A 15,921-nucleotide genomic window follows, 5' to 3' on the forward strand; every position below is an offset into this window, starting at 1 on the left:
CGTGAAGGACTGCTCCTTCATTGAAAGAGAACAAGAAATGGAAGTGCAGCATCTGAAGAACAGATACTACACTTTGATCTTGACCAAAAGGCCAAGTATTGTAACTGTGATACTGAATATGTGCTTAAATTTTGGGTTAGATTGACTGAAATGTTTTGAGGTTATTTTTAAAATGCAGTTTTCACTGGTCTGTCAAGCTTTGAAAAAAAAAAGTAGCATTTTTATCAGTAAATTTGCAGATTGAATGGACACATCTTATAAATTCTTATTTTTATTGAGCACATTGTGTGAAGACATGTGGTTTCCCACAGACAATCACCAACACCACAACACTGTGTGCTGTGGCCTTCTATTCATTTTTTTCATCTGGTTCTCGCTCTACCCATGTTGTCTGTCATATCGGCAATTGCTAAGGGCATGAACCCTGGCGTACAAGTATAGACAAAAAAAGCAACGCAAACTTACAACGGAAAACACAGACTATGACACGTTTTGTTGATATCAGTTGTGCTGTGTGTGTGATACCATTGCAGAAAACTCTCCAAATGTTAATGTCAACATTTTAGTTCTCTCTCAAGGCCATCACTGTCAGTTGCGGTTGTTGTGAGGGATGAACAGTGGTTTAAGCAGGATGGAGCAATTCCACACACGACTTTACAATGGTTGCAAGGACACTTTAGAGATCGTCTCATCAGTAGGTATGCTAATAAATTAGTGCCACACTCGCCAGACGTTAATGTTGTTAAAACAATCTATAGACTATTCTTGCCATCAGTGCAGTACAAAGATAGCAGTATGTCAACTGATATTTTGAGAGTTGGTCTCCTATTTTCTTTTACTTTTTACTCCAACTCTTATATACTGGTGCTTCAAGATCAGGCTGTCTGAAGAAATCGACTATCTGACTTAAATGCACCAAACGATTATGCTATTTTTTTCCTTTTGCAAAATTCAATGGGATTTATATTATTTGATTGTCTTCAAGTCCAGCGTTGACAAGTTCTTGATGATTGTCCTCCTAAAGTAATCCAATTTACAAAATTTTCACTACTTACGATTACTACATTATAATCCCATCGACTACTGTACACCCATTAACCCTTATCCTCGAGTGGCCTCTGGGCCTTGATAAGTTGTAACTCCTATGTAAAAAAAAATTTTTTTTTTTTTAAATTCCATCATGTTCTGCAAAGTCAAAAACATTTTTTCTCTACGAAACAACCAAGCCAAAAACCATGAATAAATGTTTAATGATATACAAAAAAAATTGAAACGTGAAAGCATTTATCAAAATGACTGGATTTCGCATTAAATAACTTGAAAAAGGTTGATATGCTACAAGATAACCAAACCAACTTATATTATTTAGATTCTTTTGTTTTTGCATTTTTAAACTTCTACAGTTACAAATGAACTAAAATACATTTATTTACAATCAGATGTAATTGCTTTTGCAAATATTTTATTTATTTATTTATTTTTTTTTATTAACCATGAAATTCAAAACCATGTTGAATTTAATTGCAACTGTTTCTCTCTTTCCCAATTTCAGAGGGCAGACCTTCTGGTTACAACAAGAGAAGAAAGTCCTTGATCATGACTTGCCTCGAAGATCTCAACTTTTGCTGCATTTAGGAATAAAGTAAGTTTATTTCAATGAGTTTTCCTTCTTTTTTATCAACTTTTTTTATTTAAAATCCAAGGTTAATGTTAGCATTTTGTTAAAATAAAAGCTAAAAATTGATTCAAATTACCTTTTTGGTTTTTTGTTTAATCAATTTTAAAGATGGAAAGTTGAGTAATTCTAATCTTATTCCGGATTTTTGTATAGATGAGGATTTATAATTTGGATGCTTTGAACTACTATTCTCATCTGTGATGTTATTCCCACAATGTTTCAGCCAATGTAATCGCCAACCTTTTTCAGGTGCATCTTGTTGAACTGTGGAAACTATTGATTTTAAATGAAGAGTTCTGTTCGAAATTCCATAGAAGATGCACTTGGAGTCAGCAATTACAACAACAAACATCAGCATTCATCTTAGGCTGGTTAAACCAGCTTCCTCCAAAGGAGGAAGTATCATGAGAATATCAAATTAACAAGTGGTCCCCAGTCTCATCCATATCTCTGTTAGGGGAGATGATAACCTTAAATTTTTGCAGTTTGTACAGGAGGGTGGGGAGTCAATGTCCTCCTACATACAGCGCCTGGTATTCTTAAGTGGTCACCCATCTAATACTGACCAGGCTCAACTTTGCTAATCTAATGAGAACCTGGTGCGTAAATGTGATTATACCGTGTATTCAGTGCTGGTGATTGCACTAACCAAAATGTGAAAATAAATTCTAAGATGAGAACTATAGTCTTTATAATCAAAGTAATCCAGTTCTGATCTATAATTATTTTTACAAAAAAAAAAATTCCACCATGTAATTGAAACAAATTCATCACTTTAGAATTTAATGTCTGTAAAAATTGGCCAACTCTGGCTCCAAAACAAACAAGTGTTTATATGCAATAAACAAAAAAAAAAAAATGTTTATCGGTTCTGAATTTTTGAGATGAGGATTGATTATTCATATTACTTGAATTATTGTTCTCATCTTGACTGTTATTTGCAAAACGTTTTGGTTGATGTAACCTCCAACCATCATTCAGGTGTATCTTGTCAAATTCTGGGAATCTGTATGTCAAGCTCTAGAAGTCGGCACAGAATTTTAAACAGACCCCATTATTTAATCAACGAGGGTAGTATTCTTTCATTGTGTCAGCCATGACTGGGTAGAAGTTCTTAGTAATTCACAATTATATTTTTGGGTTGCTTGCACTAAGGATTGAACCTTCAATCTCCAGAAATGTAACTTTTTACAACTGAATTTTACCAAGTACCAATCCACTGGTCCATGTGGATAGACATAAAGATTCCAGAGTTCCGCAAGGAGGTCAAAGGTTACATCAATCGAAACATTGTGCAAATAACACTCACAATAAAAACAGTAGTTTGAAGAATTTAAATAATATGAATGTTTGTCCTTAAGTGATGGTCCTTATATATATATATATATATATATATATATATATATATATATATATATATATATATATATATATATATACAATCTTTTCTATAAATGTCTGCTTGTATATCCAATTAAAACATGAAAAATATACAAAATCTCACAAAATTGGCATTTATTAATTGGCATAACCACCAGTGTATAGTACCTTAAATTGAAAGAAAAAGATTCTTTATTTGGTGGTCATGTCATTTAATATTATCAAGACGTAAATGCATCTTTTAATGTTATCATATAGTCGTGTTTTCCAGCCACTAGTTAAAGGGAACTAACTCTTATTTTTCCAGTTATTTCCCTTGAGCTGGCTCTAGTTATGGTGTGTGTCCAGAGAGAGGAGTGGAATCTGCTGGGTGAAGAAGAAAGAATGTGGAGGGGGGGGGGTAGAAGTTATGTTATACTTTTGGCCCCGGCAATGCTGGGTAACTTTGCTAGTAACAAATGAAAAAAATAAACAGACCACGACTTAATGACAAACATTTTTATTTTATTTTATTTGGAGAAGACTTTCTTTTTCTAGTTAAAAACTTAAACAACAAAAAACAAATAAACAGCACAGAACCTTAAAAAAACACTTATATTACAAAAATAATGTATTTCCTATTTACTTGCCCCCCCTCCCCATGTGAGGAGGGAAGGGGGACAAATTATGGCATGGTTTTTGATGTAGGGCATATTCAGCTTCCCTTAAAGAGGTACTTTTGATGGGACAAAAAAAAAACTGTTTCAAAGAATTTCTTCTTCTTTCTGGCTTAGGATAAGAGACAAGACACAATACTTAAAAAAACAAAAACAAAACAAAAAAACAAATGCAAATATTGATAAATACATTTTCCAAGGTCATAAAAAGTGTGGGGAATGGAAGAGAGGTTGCTGGTCATACTTCTGTCTATCTTACTCTTAACTAGACTCTTTAAAAAATTTATCATTCCTTTTCTTTTGTTATTTGTATACATAATATTTCTGAATCGTTGAGATGATTGACGATGTGTATTATTTGCATTATTCCAACTACTGTTCTTGATTGCTATTTTTACAACGTTTCGGATGATGTAACCTCCAGCCTTCTTCAGGTGTATCTCGTGAGTTGAGGATGGTCTTTCTTTCAAACTTGGGAATCTGCACAATTTCAAACAGAAGCCTTTATTTAATCTACATGGAGTAGCATGCTCTCTCTATCCGTCAGCCATGAGTGGGCAGAAGTCTTCAAGTAATTCATCTTAACATGATGATATGCATAGGATTGAATATCCTGCACTTAACTCTGAATGTGACCTTTTTTTTTTTCTACAAACTCCCAAGGAGATGTGACGCTTCTGCGTCAATGTCCTCCGGGAGATTTTGAGATCTCCCCCAACAAACACTTTTTAATACTTAACCAAATTACATGCAATAATACATTCTCTTGTACACAAAATAAATATTGCTATGAATTTAAGATTTTACGGTTGAAAGACCAGGCAAGTGCAAAATTGATTTTAATAAACATTTCTATTTATTAAAATAAAATTGAAATTGAAAAAAAAAAATTTTTTTTTTTTAATTTTCAAATAAAATATTCTTCTTCGGGAAATAGTTTTTTCTTTCTTTTTCTTACATGTCATCGTGGAGGTAACACTGTTGTTGGACATTTAAACATCATTCAGCCTCAATTTCTAACCTTTGAGGACGTATCGGTGTGACCTCCGTCATGACACATAAAAAAAAAAAACTGCATTTCCTTTTGGAAATAGAGTACAAATGAATATCTCCAGTATCAAATAATCTCTATACACTGTAAAATTTACTTTATGTATGAAAAGCAAAGAGGGTAGATATAACATGAGAAATATTTGGAATCAAGTCTCCCCTTGCTGTTATTTCAGATCATTTGAAACCATAATAGCAAGTTTCCCCTCTATCAAGGCCAAAGGTTTTGGGGAAATATCAGATATTTTGTAATTCATATGCAAAACTAGGAAAGCAAATGACTATGATTGAAATATTGGTAAAGGTGCAGTGTCTTTCCACTCACAAAAACTCCTTTAAAATTACCACTATTATAGGTTTTCAAGGGTGCTGAAAATGAAAACAGTTAAAATTCCAGGGAACAAGTAATTTCAATGATATGAAAAAAATTATAGTTTTAAAAAGTTAGGGATCACTTTTCTATATTCAACGTAAAATAAATGGCAAGGTGGCCATTAAGCAGGTGCTTATTTTACGTTAAACAAATATAGAAAAGTGATCCCCCGCTTGTTTAAACAATGTGCGACCTTAAGGTAAAATGTCACATGGCCCACTACACAATTCAGGTTATTAGCTTCTCAATGAACTTTCATTTGTTAAATTCTGATCAAGTCGCAAAGATTTGGAACTTATAAAATTGCCAAAAAAAGTAGTATATCTATAAATGGAATATTGAAATGCTCATATCTTTGATTCCGTGGGACGAAACTACATGAAAATTTGCAGGCTTTTTGAAAATTATAATACTGTTCTATGGTTAAAATTTTATGACAATTGGTAAAAAAGAAGCTATATTTTCAAACCAATAAAATATGCCCAAATTTGCTTTCATTTGTGTATATAGTGTCCTAGCAGGCCAGCTTTAGTTTTGCTGCTTCTGTTGTCTTCCCTGTGGCCTTGCCAGACCACTAACATATATTATTATATACTAGCTGTACCCTGCCACGCGTTGCTGTGGCTCAATTTGGTGTAATTGAAAAATCTAATAAAAAGAAAAATGCATGTTTCTTGTATTGTTAGTACAGCATTACAGCAATCCGCCCCAAAAGTGAAAAAAAAAAAAAAAAAAAAGAACAGAAAACGGTACTCTTGTAGAATCTGACCCGGATCCTTAGGAGTTTCCATCAATCATGGCTTGGGCTCGACCAGCAGTCAATGGATGTAGCCGAACATGTTGGAATGGTTAATCGATTTTTTTTTTTTTTTTTGTTTTTGTGGTTGTTGTAATCAAAAATGTTACTTTTCAATCAATATTTTGGTGAGCGGGAGGGGGGGTTACTATACACAGAATCGAAAAGTTTTCCAAAAATAAATAAATGTAAGCAAAGGTAAGGTAACTTACATTTCTACATAACTGGATAATTTGTTAGTGTTTTTAAGTAAAAATTTACCTCTGTTTTAAGCTCCCAATAATAACGGATTTCAGAATAAACGTCTACCCACCCATGTAAAAAATTCTGGAGGTGGACCTAAAGTAAATATTTACCTCTTGTGTTTTTTTTTTGTTTTGTTTTGTTTTGTAATTACTACTCTCCAAGGTTTACGACGATGCTGAAGATAAAAAGCGTATTTACAATTTGCAGAGGCAAGAAGGTTTAGAACGTCTTTAATAATAAACACCCTTAATATTGGCATGGTAAGAATGGGTATGAGAATAAACACCCCCTGTCCCAAACGGCTTTAGGAATAAATACCCCCAATCCTTTGCATGTTAAGAACGGCTTTCGGAATTAACAACGGCTACCCACCGAAGTTCTAAATTGTGTAGGTGGACGTGAAGTAAAAATTTCCTAGGAGAAAAGCATCCATAGTTTCCGATATAAAAACCATTAGGGGAAAAAGAAGCGTACGTTCAAGTTTGTTTTAAAGCACAGCGGTAATGTGTACCACGGTTTTTAGTAAAGGAAAAGCATTCATAGAAACAACTCGGAAAAAGTGTACTTTCGAGTTTTTTGAAGTAGTTGTATCGCAAAAAAAAAAAAAAAAAAGAAAGAAAACCTGTTTCTACGTTATTAATTAATTATAACAGATTTTGCTTTGCGCTGGTAAAGATTGTTTTAAAAAAGTTTATTTTTATACGCATGTGTAGGCAGAATCGTTAATTTTTTTTCATTTCCAAACGGTATAATTTTTATCGTAAGGATGGCCACATGTAAAAAAATAGGGAACACCTCCCCCCTTTCCTCCGTAATGTTTGGGTATATGAATCGGATGTTTATAGGTTCATATCAAAACGGACTGTTTACGTTTTAAAATAGTAATTTCGATCTTTGTCGGTAAATATTTTAATCAGTCATAATTTGATTTGTTCCAAATCTATGTTCGTGTGAAAAAATTATATTTTAACTCTGTTGACAAAAGATGAAAATTAACGATGTTTACATTCGAAAAGAAATAGGAAAAATGGAAATAGGAAAGATGTTGAACGGACCGAAACGAAAGTAAACGTAACGCAATAAAACGAAAATTAGGTATTATATATTTCTGTATCTAAAAAAGAAAAAAATGGAAGAAATCCTTGTTTTCTTTTTGTTGTTTTTGGGTTTTTTTTTTTTTTTTTGGTAGTGTAAAGAGAAACAAAGTTGAATAACTCGTGATGGCTCCCCCCTTTCCTCTGTAATGTTAGGGTTTACGAATCGGACGTTAATAGTTGCATATTGAAATGCAATGTTTACATGTTAAAATCTAGTAATTTCGATCCGCATCGGTAAATATTTTAAAGCACTCAAAAAATGATTTGTTACTAATCGATAATGATTTGTTCATAATCACTTTACGATAAAATATTATATTTTACATTTCGAAAATCCAATAATCACGTTTTTTATAATTATTGTGACCGGAAAAGTAATATTTAACTCTATAATCAGAAAAACGGAAACAGAAAAAGGAAGCATCAAACGAAACGAAATAAAAAGGAAATGATGTATTATATGTAAGATTAAAGAAAAAAGAAAAAAAAAATCACCAAAAAATGGAGAGAATCCTTTTTTTTTTTTAAATCTTAGTGTAATAATGTTTTGAAATAAATGGTAAATAAGCAATGTATAAGTAACCGTGGTGCGTTTCCCCCAATAGGAAGCATGTCAGTTTTTGTAAGCAACTAGTAAACGCGAGATCAGTGTGCGTTCGTAAAAGTCCCTTGTGAACGATCAAGCAGCGGTGTAAATGGGGAGCGGGGAAAGGAGGAATTTAATAGAGAGAACAGATTTTACAACTTCCATTGATTCTAACAGATTTTGGCAGTGAACTCTCACCAGGAAAAATGTACGATTATCGAGCAAGTGTAGAGGTAATAGGCTTATAGCACACCTCAGATAATGTGCTGCAGTTTGTGCATATTACATTTGCATGAAATGTCTTGATTTTTAATCCTATTACAGTCAAAATCAGAAGAGAAAAATAAGTTCATTTTATTTATATAGAGAAGATATTATTACTAATGTATTAGTATTAGCAGGCTGCCCAGTTGTAAAATGTGCATAAATATATTTATATGTTGCATATACTAATCTACAAAATTCCTCATGAGGAATTTGGTAGATTAGTATATGCATCATATAAAGTTCCTTATTAACCCTATTGGATATATAAGACAAGTGGTCATCAAACCTGAGATTGCTAGATATTAGTACTCCCAGATAGTTATTTCGAGAATGGCACAAATGTGTCTTGAAACTAAATCCCATAGACTTCAGGAGACTTTCAAAACCAGAACTAGTTTGGATTGATAAATATGAAAAATAGCCTATAATTCTACTTAATTCCTTCTGTAATTCTACTTAATTCCTTCCAAAAAATACTTTGTTAGGCTCTGAATCCTCAAACGAGGGAGGGTGGATATAACTCGTCCAGAGTTATTTACAGCTTCGTTTAATTGAATCAAAAAATATTTTCTATAAAAAACAACACAAAAACAAATTGCAAATAAATACACTACCGGGCAATGCTGGTTAGCTACAACTTGTAAAAATAAATAATAAATAAAATGTGATGCAATGCTTGAGTTTGAAGCAGCATTTGGTGGTGGTATGGTGAGGTTTCTGTCACGTTTAAGTTTGAAATAGTATCATATATTTATTCTTATCACTAAATCTTTTTTTTTTTTTTTTTCCTTATAGATTTTATGTGGAAACCATCGCTCAACTGCGGGACAAACCAGCGATTGAATTATTTTATTTCAATGCAAAACAAGCAATCGCCAAGGTAAGTGTGTGATCAGATATGGTGAAGAGGATGGAGGAGGTTTTTTTAAATTTTGTTAAATCTAAAATTGATCTTTATTCAACCGACATTCCCTTGGTGTAAATCACAAGAAACAGACAAGGACTGTCTTTCATTTTTTTTTTATCAACTAGGTCACTGTTTATTCAACACTAACTTGAGGACCAGTGTTAGGTGGATGGTTAGACAACACAATAATGATCGGTAATAATGGAAATTGGGTAGAATTTTATTTTTTCAGAAACCAGCTTAACAAGAACTTGTTTACGTTATATTTGGTAATGACTGTTATATCAGCTGGGAAGCAGTCTCACAGTATTGTGTTCCACAGATGGGTTGTTCTAGAAAAGAAAAACTTTATTCATTTATTTATTGCGGACTATTATCCTCATTTTTCTTAGTTTTTGTTCCATGACGTTTTAGCCAACTATTCCTCTGGCCTTCGTCAGGTAGTTACTGCTACAGGATAGGAACTCCGAATCTCCTAAGTGCATCCTCAGTAATTACTGCCCTCCATAGTTGTTGTCATTTCACCACGTTTTGGCCAACTAAGTCTCTGGCCGGCTTTGGGTAGGATTGAAACTGCTATCTTTAGACAATGCTCACCTCGTGAAACAACAACTAAAAGATGAGGATAATAGTCTGCAATAAATGGCTAATACTCATCTCAATAATGAATTCCAATTAAGTAAAATAATGTATGCCATTCGGTACAGAGCCGACAATAGACGATCAGATAATAAACATGGATTTATAAGACCAAAAAATCCAACCTTCATCACTTTTCGGGGCCTGTGTCGCAATGGATAGAGATGTTGAATCACTATGGTTCCAGGTGGGAATCGTCTGAAGAACGCGGTTTCAATCCTACCCAAAGCCAGCCAGAGGCTTAGTTGGCCAAAACGTGGTGAGACAACAACTATGGAAGGCAGTAATTAAGAGATTCTGAGTTCCCGTTGCAGTAACCACCTGATGAAGGCGAGAGGAATAGTTCGCCGAAACGTCATGAAACAATAACTAAAAGATGAGGATAATAGCCGCATTAAATAAATAAATAATACTCATCTCAAAAAGCATTTCAATTAACTAAAATTTTACTTTTAAATCGAATTTTCATTTTGTTTAAGATACAAATAGAGTAATAGAAATTGTTGGCAGTGGTTGTAGCTAAACGTATTTGCTTCATGAAGACAAAACTAACAACGAAAGTTAAAAGAAAATATGCAAAAAATTTGCCGTTTAAAATTGCAAACAAATATCGTCTGCACAGCGTATGTTCATAAATTCTTGTAGCAAATCAAATCATCACAGTATAGATGTACATAAATACAATCACGTTTTTTGTGTTCATCTTTTTTTTTATTCATCTATTTAATATCTTGTTCATCTTATAATGAAATTGGACAGATGTGTTCTTCAGTTTATAATTCATGTTTATTTTTGTGTTTCATAGATTCATATTTTTCATGTGGGGTCTGTCAGCGTTATTTTTTTATCTAGGTCTGCCATAGTCAACCTTCAGCTTGCAAAACCTTGTTGAATATGCAAACCTTGCAAATTGGGGGAAAATGAAAGATGATGCATCTCATTATGCAGTCCCACCACCCACACATGAAAAAAACAAAAAAAAACACAAATTTTCCTCCCCACTCCTCAATTTCATTGTAAATTGGCAAATATAGCAATGATTAAATTCAGGATCAATATTGGGAAGGGGCGGATTTTCATTGTTTATACCTTTTCACATTGTTCCTGAAAGTATCTCACTCCTGATGCAATCCTCTACCTGTATAAGAGCCAACTACATCCTAAGATGGGATACTGTTGCCACATCTGGAGAGGTAACACTCTGAGCACTCTTTCCTGGATTGAAAAAATTGACTTTGAAGTCTATGGGGGGAGGGCATCTCTTCCCTACCCTACAGCAATCTTCTCATAGAAGAGACGTTGCTCGTCTCTCTCTAATTTAGTGTTATTTTCCAGATGGTTGTTCAACTCAGCTCCAATCTCTGGTTCCCCTCTTTAAAACGGTCACACCAAAAACTCGTCTACTTACAACCATTCTAAATGATTTTGTTTCCTTCATCTGTGTGCCTTAAACTAAACTAAACTTCCATGAACAAAATTTCTTTCCAACACCTTCCCATCAGTGGAATTCAGTACCATAAATTTGCTTCCCAATTGACTACAACATGGTCGTTTTTAAAGTCCAATGTAAAATTTATAAATAATCAAATTCTCATCTATTATTTTAATCCTCTGAAGATATTATTCATTGCCAACTGTCAGTTCCATTATCCTTTATCCTTGAGTATTTTTTTATCTTAATAAGCGATGACACATTAATAAAAACAAATTACAACTGAAACATGTCTGCACATATGCCAAGAATTTTTATATAAACTAGCAGTTCAGCCCAGCTTTGCTCGGGCCTTATGTACTGTTCATAACTTTATGTTCACATGTATATTAAAAAGTTTGACTCATGTCCAGGTAACTTACATCTAAAATTTCAAGTGTTTAGACTCAAAATTGGCTGAATAGTTTGCTAGAGACTGCAAAGATCAAATCTTTTTAACTTTGACCCCTTGGCAGCCAAATTTTTGGTCAAAAAATGATTAAAAAGCTTGCCCTATGTCTGAATACACTTTATGTAAAATTTCAAATGTTTAGACCAAAAGTTGGCTGAGTAATTTGGTAGAGATTGCAGAGGCCAAATGTTTTTTTTTTTAACTTTGACTCCAATTTTGACCCCTTAACATTTATTGTTTTGGGCTCAAATCAAATTAAAAAGTTTGATCCATGTCCAAGTAACCTACATCTAAAATTTTAAGTGTTTTGATCCAAAATTGGTGGAGGACTTTGTAGAGTTTTCAAAGGTCAAATTGTTGAACTTTGACCCCTTGACAGCCAAACTTCTGGCCAAAAACTGATTGAGATTTGGGAAAATCTTTTTAATCACCCTTATGTCAAATCGAGTTTGTAGACTGAAAATTGACTGTAGTTTGTTAGGGAAATGTACACACACTGACAGACAATTTCACTTTTCTAGATAAAGAAATTTATTCAATAATACCGTTCTACATGTAATTAAACACTTTTTATAAGCACCATAGTTTCATTGGATCAACATCTACGAAACTACAATGATACAATCATTATATATTAGACAAACCATCTAAATGCAATGGTTCCCCCCCCCCCCGACAAGAATATGGTTGCTATATGTGAAAAAAATAAAATATTCCCAACATTTGGGCAATAAAATATATAATCATAAGTTTCATGTTGTTTAATCATTTTTATTGAATTAAATATTAACAAATACATAAATATTGTATAGTAGATTCTTATTGTGTATTTTTATATTTACCAAATGTAGTTGATGTATGTAATAAAATACAAATCCTCTATATATTCATAAAATACTTTTTAAAATTTTTTTAAGGAATATCCATGGATTCTATTAATATTTTAAATGGCTTTAATTTTTTAACAGTAAATACAGAAACATGAATAAAGATTTGCAAAAACAGTTTTTAATTTTCAAAATGAAATTTTTAATTGATGGAAACATTTGCGCCAACCTGATATATTATTATATACAACTATGACAACTCTAGATGTACCCATGATCCGTTGGGCCACAATCACGTTTTGTTATATTTAGAATTTATTTACAAAATCTATTTAGAATTTATTTGAAATTTCATATCTGTTAATCTTTTGAGAAAACTAAGAATAATCTCTTAACTTGTGTACTACTTTTTTTTTTTATCTCTAATATATAAATTTAAGTCAGTTGGATTTTTTATCTGTTTTAAATTTAAATAGTATTGTATTTGACAAATTGATATTTGAATCTGATTAACCAGCACTTCTTTTTTACCCTTGTAGCCTGCCCTTTATGTTAAAAGAATTAAATTTGCTTCGGTTCCTTTTCAAAAATAATTATTTTAGCAATTAAGATTATTACAATAGAGATCATTTTAAATAATCTAAAAAGCTCACAATTTAAGGAAAATAATTCCTATTTTCACTTTAAGATAAAGAATGAATTATCTATCTTAAATTTTTAGGGGTTTTTTCCTCCCCCATCTATTTGTGAATTGCACTTTAATCATTTTAATTTAAAAAAAAAATAATAAATAAAAAAATAACATTCATATTGTATTCTTCAGATTACTGTTCTCAGCTTGAGTGATTTTTTTCACACTGGTCAATAATGTAATTTCTGACCTTCTTCAGGTGTATCTTCTCAAACTCTTAAATCTGTATGAAATTTCGAACGGAATCCCGTATTTAATTCATGGAATAGCATGCTCTCGTTCCATCAGTTATGATTTGGTAGAAGTCTTAAGTAATTTACAATTGTGTTCTGAGTGTTGCTCACACTAAAAATTGAACCTTCAACCTCCAGAAGAGTAACTTTTACAACTGGATTTTACTAAGTACTTTATCCACTATTCCATGGGTGTTTGCAATTAGAGGTTACATTGACCAAAACGTTGTGAAAATAACACTCAAGATGGGAACAGTAGTCTAAAGAATCCAAATAATATGAATAATCAATCCTCATCTAAAAAAATCAGAACAATAAAATAATAATGAATTACCAGGTTATGAAGGGTACGTACAGCTTGTGGCTTTTTACAATAGTAAAAAAGAAAAAGACTTATTTTAAATCTGTGTTCAAACGTTTGTTATTTCTTGCTGTTTGTGTAATTGTGTGCCGTGCAACAAGCATTGGGAAGCCGGTATGATGCGCCAACAAAGAATAAGAGAAAGAGGGTGAAATTTTCCAGTTGGCGCTTCCTATTGTCTGCAGACACCTGCTGCAAGCATTTTCCTCCTTTTAGTGTGTGTTGCCAATTTGTCTGCACAGGAAATTCATTTTCTGGAGTTGCGGAGGCGGTGGCGGGGGGGGGGGGGCTGACTCACACTGACAACAGCCAACATCTCTGTCACACGACCTTTTATTTTGTCGTAGCTGCTTTCCATTTCATTTGCTATGACAACTTTTTATTTTAACATCAGCATCCGTCACCCACTACTTTTACCTAATCGTATATTGGATTTTTTTTTTTTTTTTAATTTGATAATCAATGTTGGCCAATTATACAGAACCTGTCAATAAGAAAAGATTTTGCTTTTATTTTCATAACTTGTCAGTACTTTTTTTTGGGGGGGGGGACTTATTACTTAAGTTATTTATTTTATTTTCTTAAATCTTTGTATTTTTTGTCATAAAATTGCACTTTTCATTCATTTTTTTTTTTTTTTCTTTGTAGAAAAAAAATTTTGCAAAAGGAAAAGGGGTTCATTTAGAAAATGGAGCACTGAACAATATGTGTTGAATGCAATAAGTTAGGCCAGACACTGAAACAATATTTGTCAATCCATATAAAAGTGTTTTTTATATCTACAGAGTGATTGAAAAACTCCATATTAAGTATTCTTCATTTATTACTGATATAATTCCTATAAGAAATGAATATAAAAAGTTGAGTTTTCATTTAATATTTGGTCAAAATAAATATAAGGGAGATAACTGAGATTTATTTTCAAAATATTTCCAAACTAGAAAAACTCAAAACTAAACTTGAGAATATCCTTAAAATGTTGCAGCATTAGAATTTTTTAAAAATTCAATTTAACATTATATATAAATGCTTAATGCTGCAATATTTTAAGTTATAAATTTATTATATTTTTTACTAGAATATCTTGTCTTTCTCTATTCCAGTTTTAACAACTAGTCTTTTTTACTTTTATTAGTTTTTATGCTCGTATTTTTCTATGTAACATATATATATATATATCCATATCCATTGCTGGATATACTTGTATCTATTAGGTCAGACTCACTTCCGCTTTTTTATTATGCTAATGTCACCACTAAACAAGGCCAAATGTCACTCAAGGCTAAGGGTTAATTTACTTTGATTTAATTTAAAATTCGTAAACTGTGGAATATTTTTAAAACATTTACCTTGGATAACTAAAAATAATAAATCTTATATTATTATATAAAGAGGCATTAGTATTCATTCTTTTCTCCTTTCACTACCAATGCTCAGACCCTTACTTGAATTGAAATGAATGTCTTTTTCCTTGAGAAAGTTCCTTTGATAAGCTTCTGCAACTAATCTTCAGTCCGCGTTGGAAATGAAAGACTTGCATAAAACCTATTGCTAAGCTTGCTGGAAAAATGGATCATTCTACTGCCACTGATAGTATCTCACAACTGACACAATCCTCTCCCTATATGAATTAAATACGTCTTAAGATAAAATACTGTTGCCACATCTGTAGAGGTGCCATTCAGAGCACCCATTCCTGCCTTAACAGAGTACAAAAATGACTTTGAAATCTAGTGGGTGATGTCCTATTCTCCTCCTTGCTACTTCTTAAAAAAAAGATGTAGCAAGTCTCTCGGCTCTGTCATTATTTTCGTGGTAGGTGCTCGACTCAGTTTCAATCTGTGGTTCCCCCTTGTAAAAAATTCACCAAAAATCTTGTCTATCTACAACTGCTGTCCAATAATTTTTCCTTCTACCCGTGTACCTAAATCTAAATGGAGGTATCCTGAGCAAAGTTTCTTTCCTAGAACTACCCGTTTGTGGAGCACAATACCATGGCTGCAACAGTCATTTTCAATTCTAATGCAAACAAATTTTTGTTGAGTCATCGTCTTAAAGAATCAAATTCTGCTCAATTTAAACCATCATTTCTACTCCTTACTATGTTGTGTCACCATCCACCTGAAAGTCATTAACTCTTATGCTTGAGTGGCCCTGGGGCCTTGATAAGCAGTGACTCCTTAAATTTTTTAAAGTCATTTAATGAAATATTTTTTTCAAAACATTGAATCTCTTCAGAAATATATATATA

General features: G+C 32.5%; 1 protein-coding gene across 28 annotated transcripts in view; it reads left to right on the top strand.

The window, feature by feature from the left end:
* LOC145249568 (uncharacterized) overlaps nucleotides 1-15,921 on the top strand; it is a 585,438-nt gene that overhangs the window by 318,337 nt on the left and 251,180 nt on the right. For all 28 annotated transcript variants that reach the window (XM_080111254.1, XM_080111253.1, XM_080111255.1 and 25 more), the window contains exons 4-5: nucleotides 1,553-1,642; nucleotides 8,925-9,009. In XM_080111254.1, the coding sequence (XP_079967380.1) occupies nucleotides 1,553-1,642; nucleotides 8,925-9,009 (175 nt within the window). The remainder of the gene's footprint in view (nucleotides 1-1,552; nucleotides 1,643-8,924; nucleotides 9,010-15,921) is intronic.

This window comes from Euprymna scolopes, chromosome 28 (assembly GCF_053919585.1).
Source record: "Euprymna scolopes isolate OS-2025 chromosome 28, ASM5391958v1, whole genome shotgun sequence".
NCBI lineage: Eukaryota > Metazoa > Mollusca > Cephalopoda > Sepiida > Sepiolidae > Euprymna > Euprymna scolopes.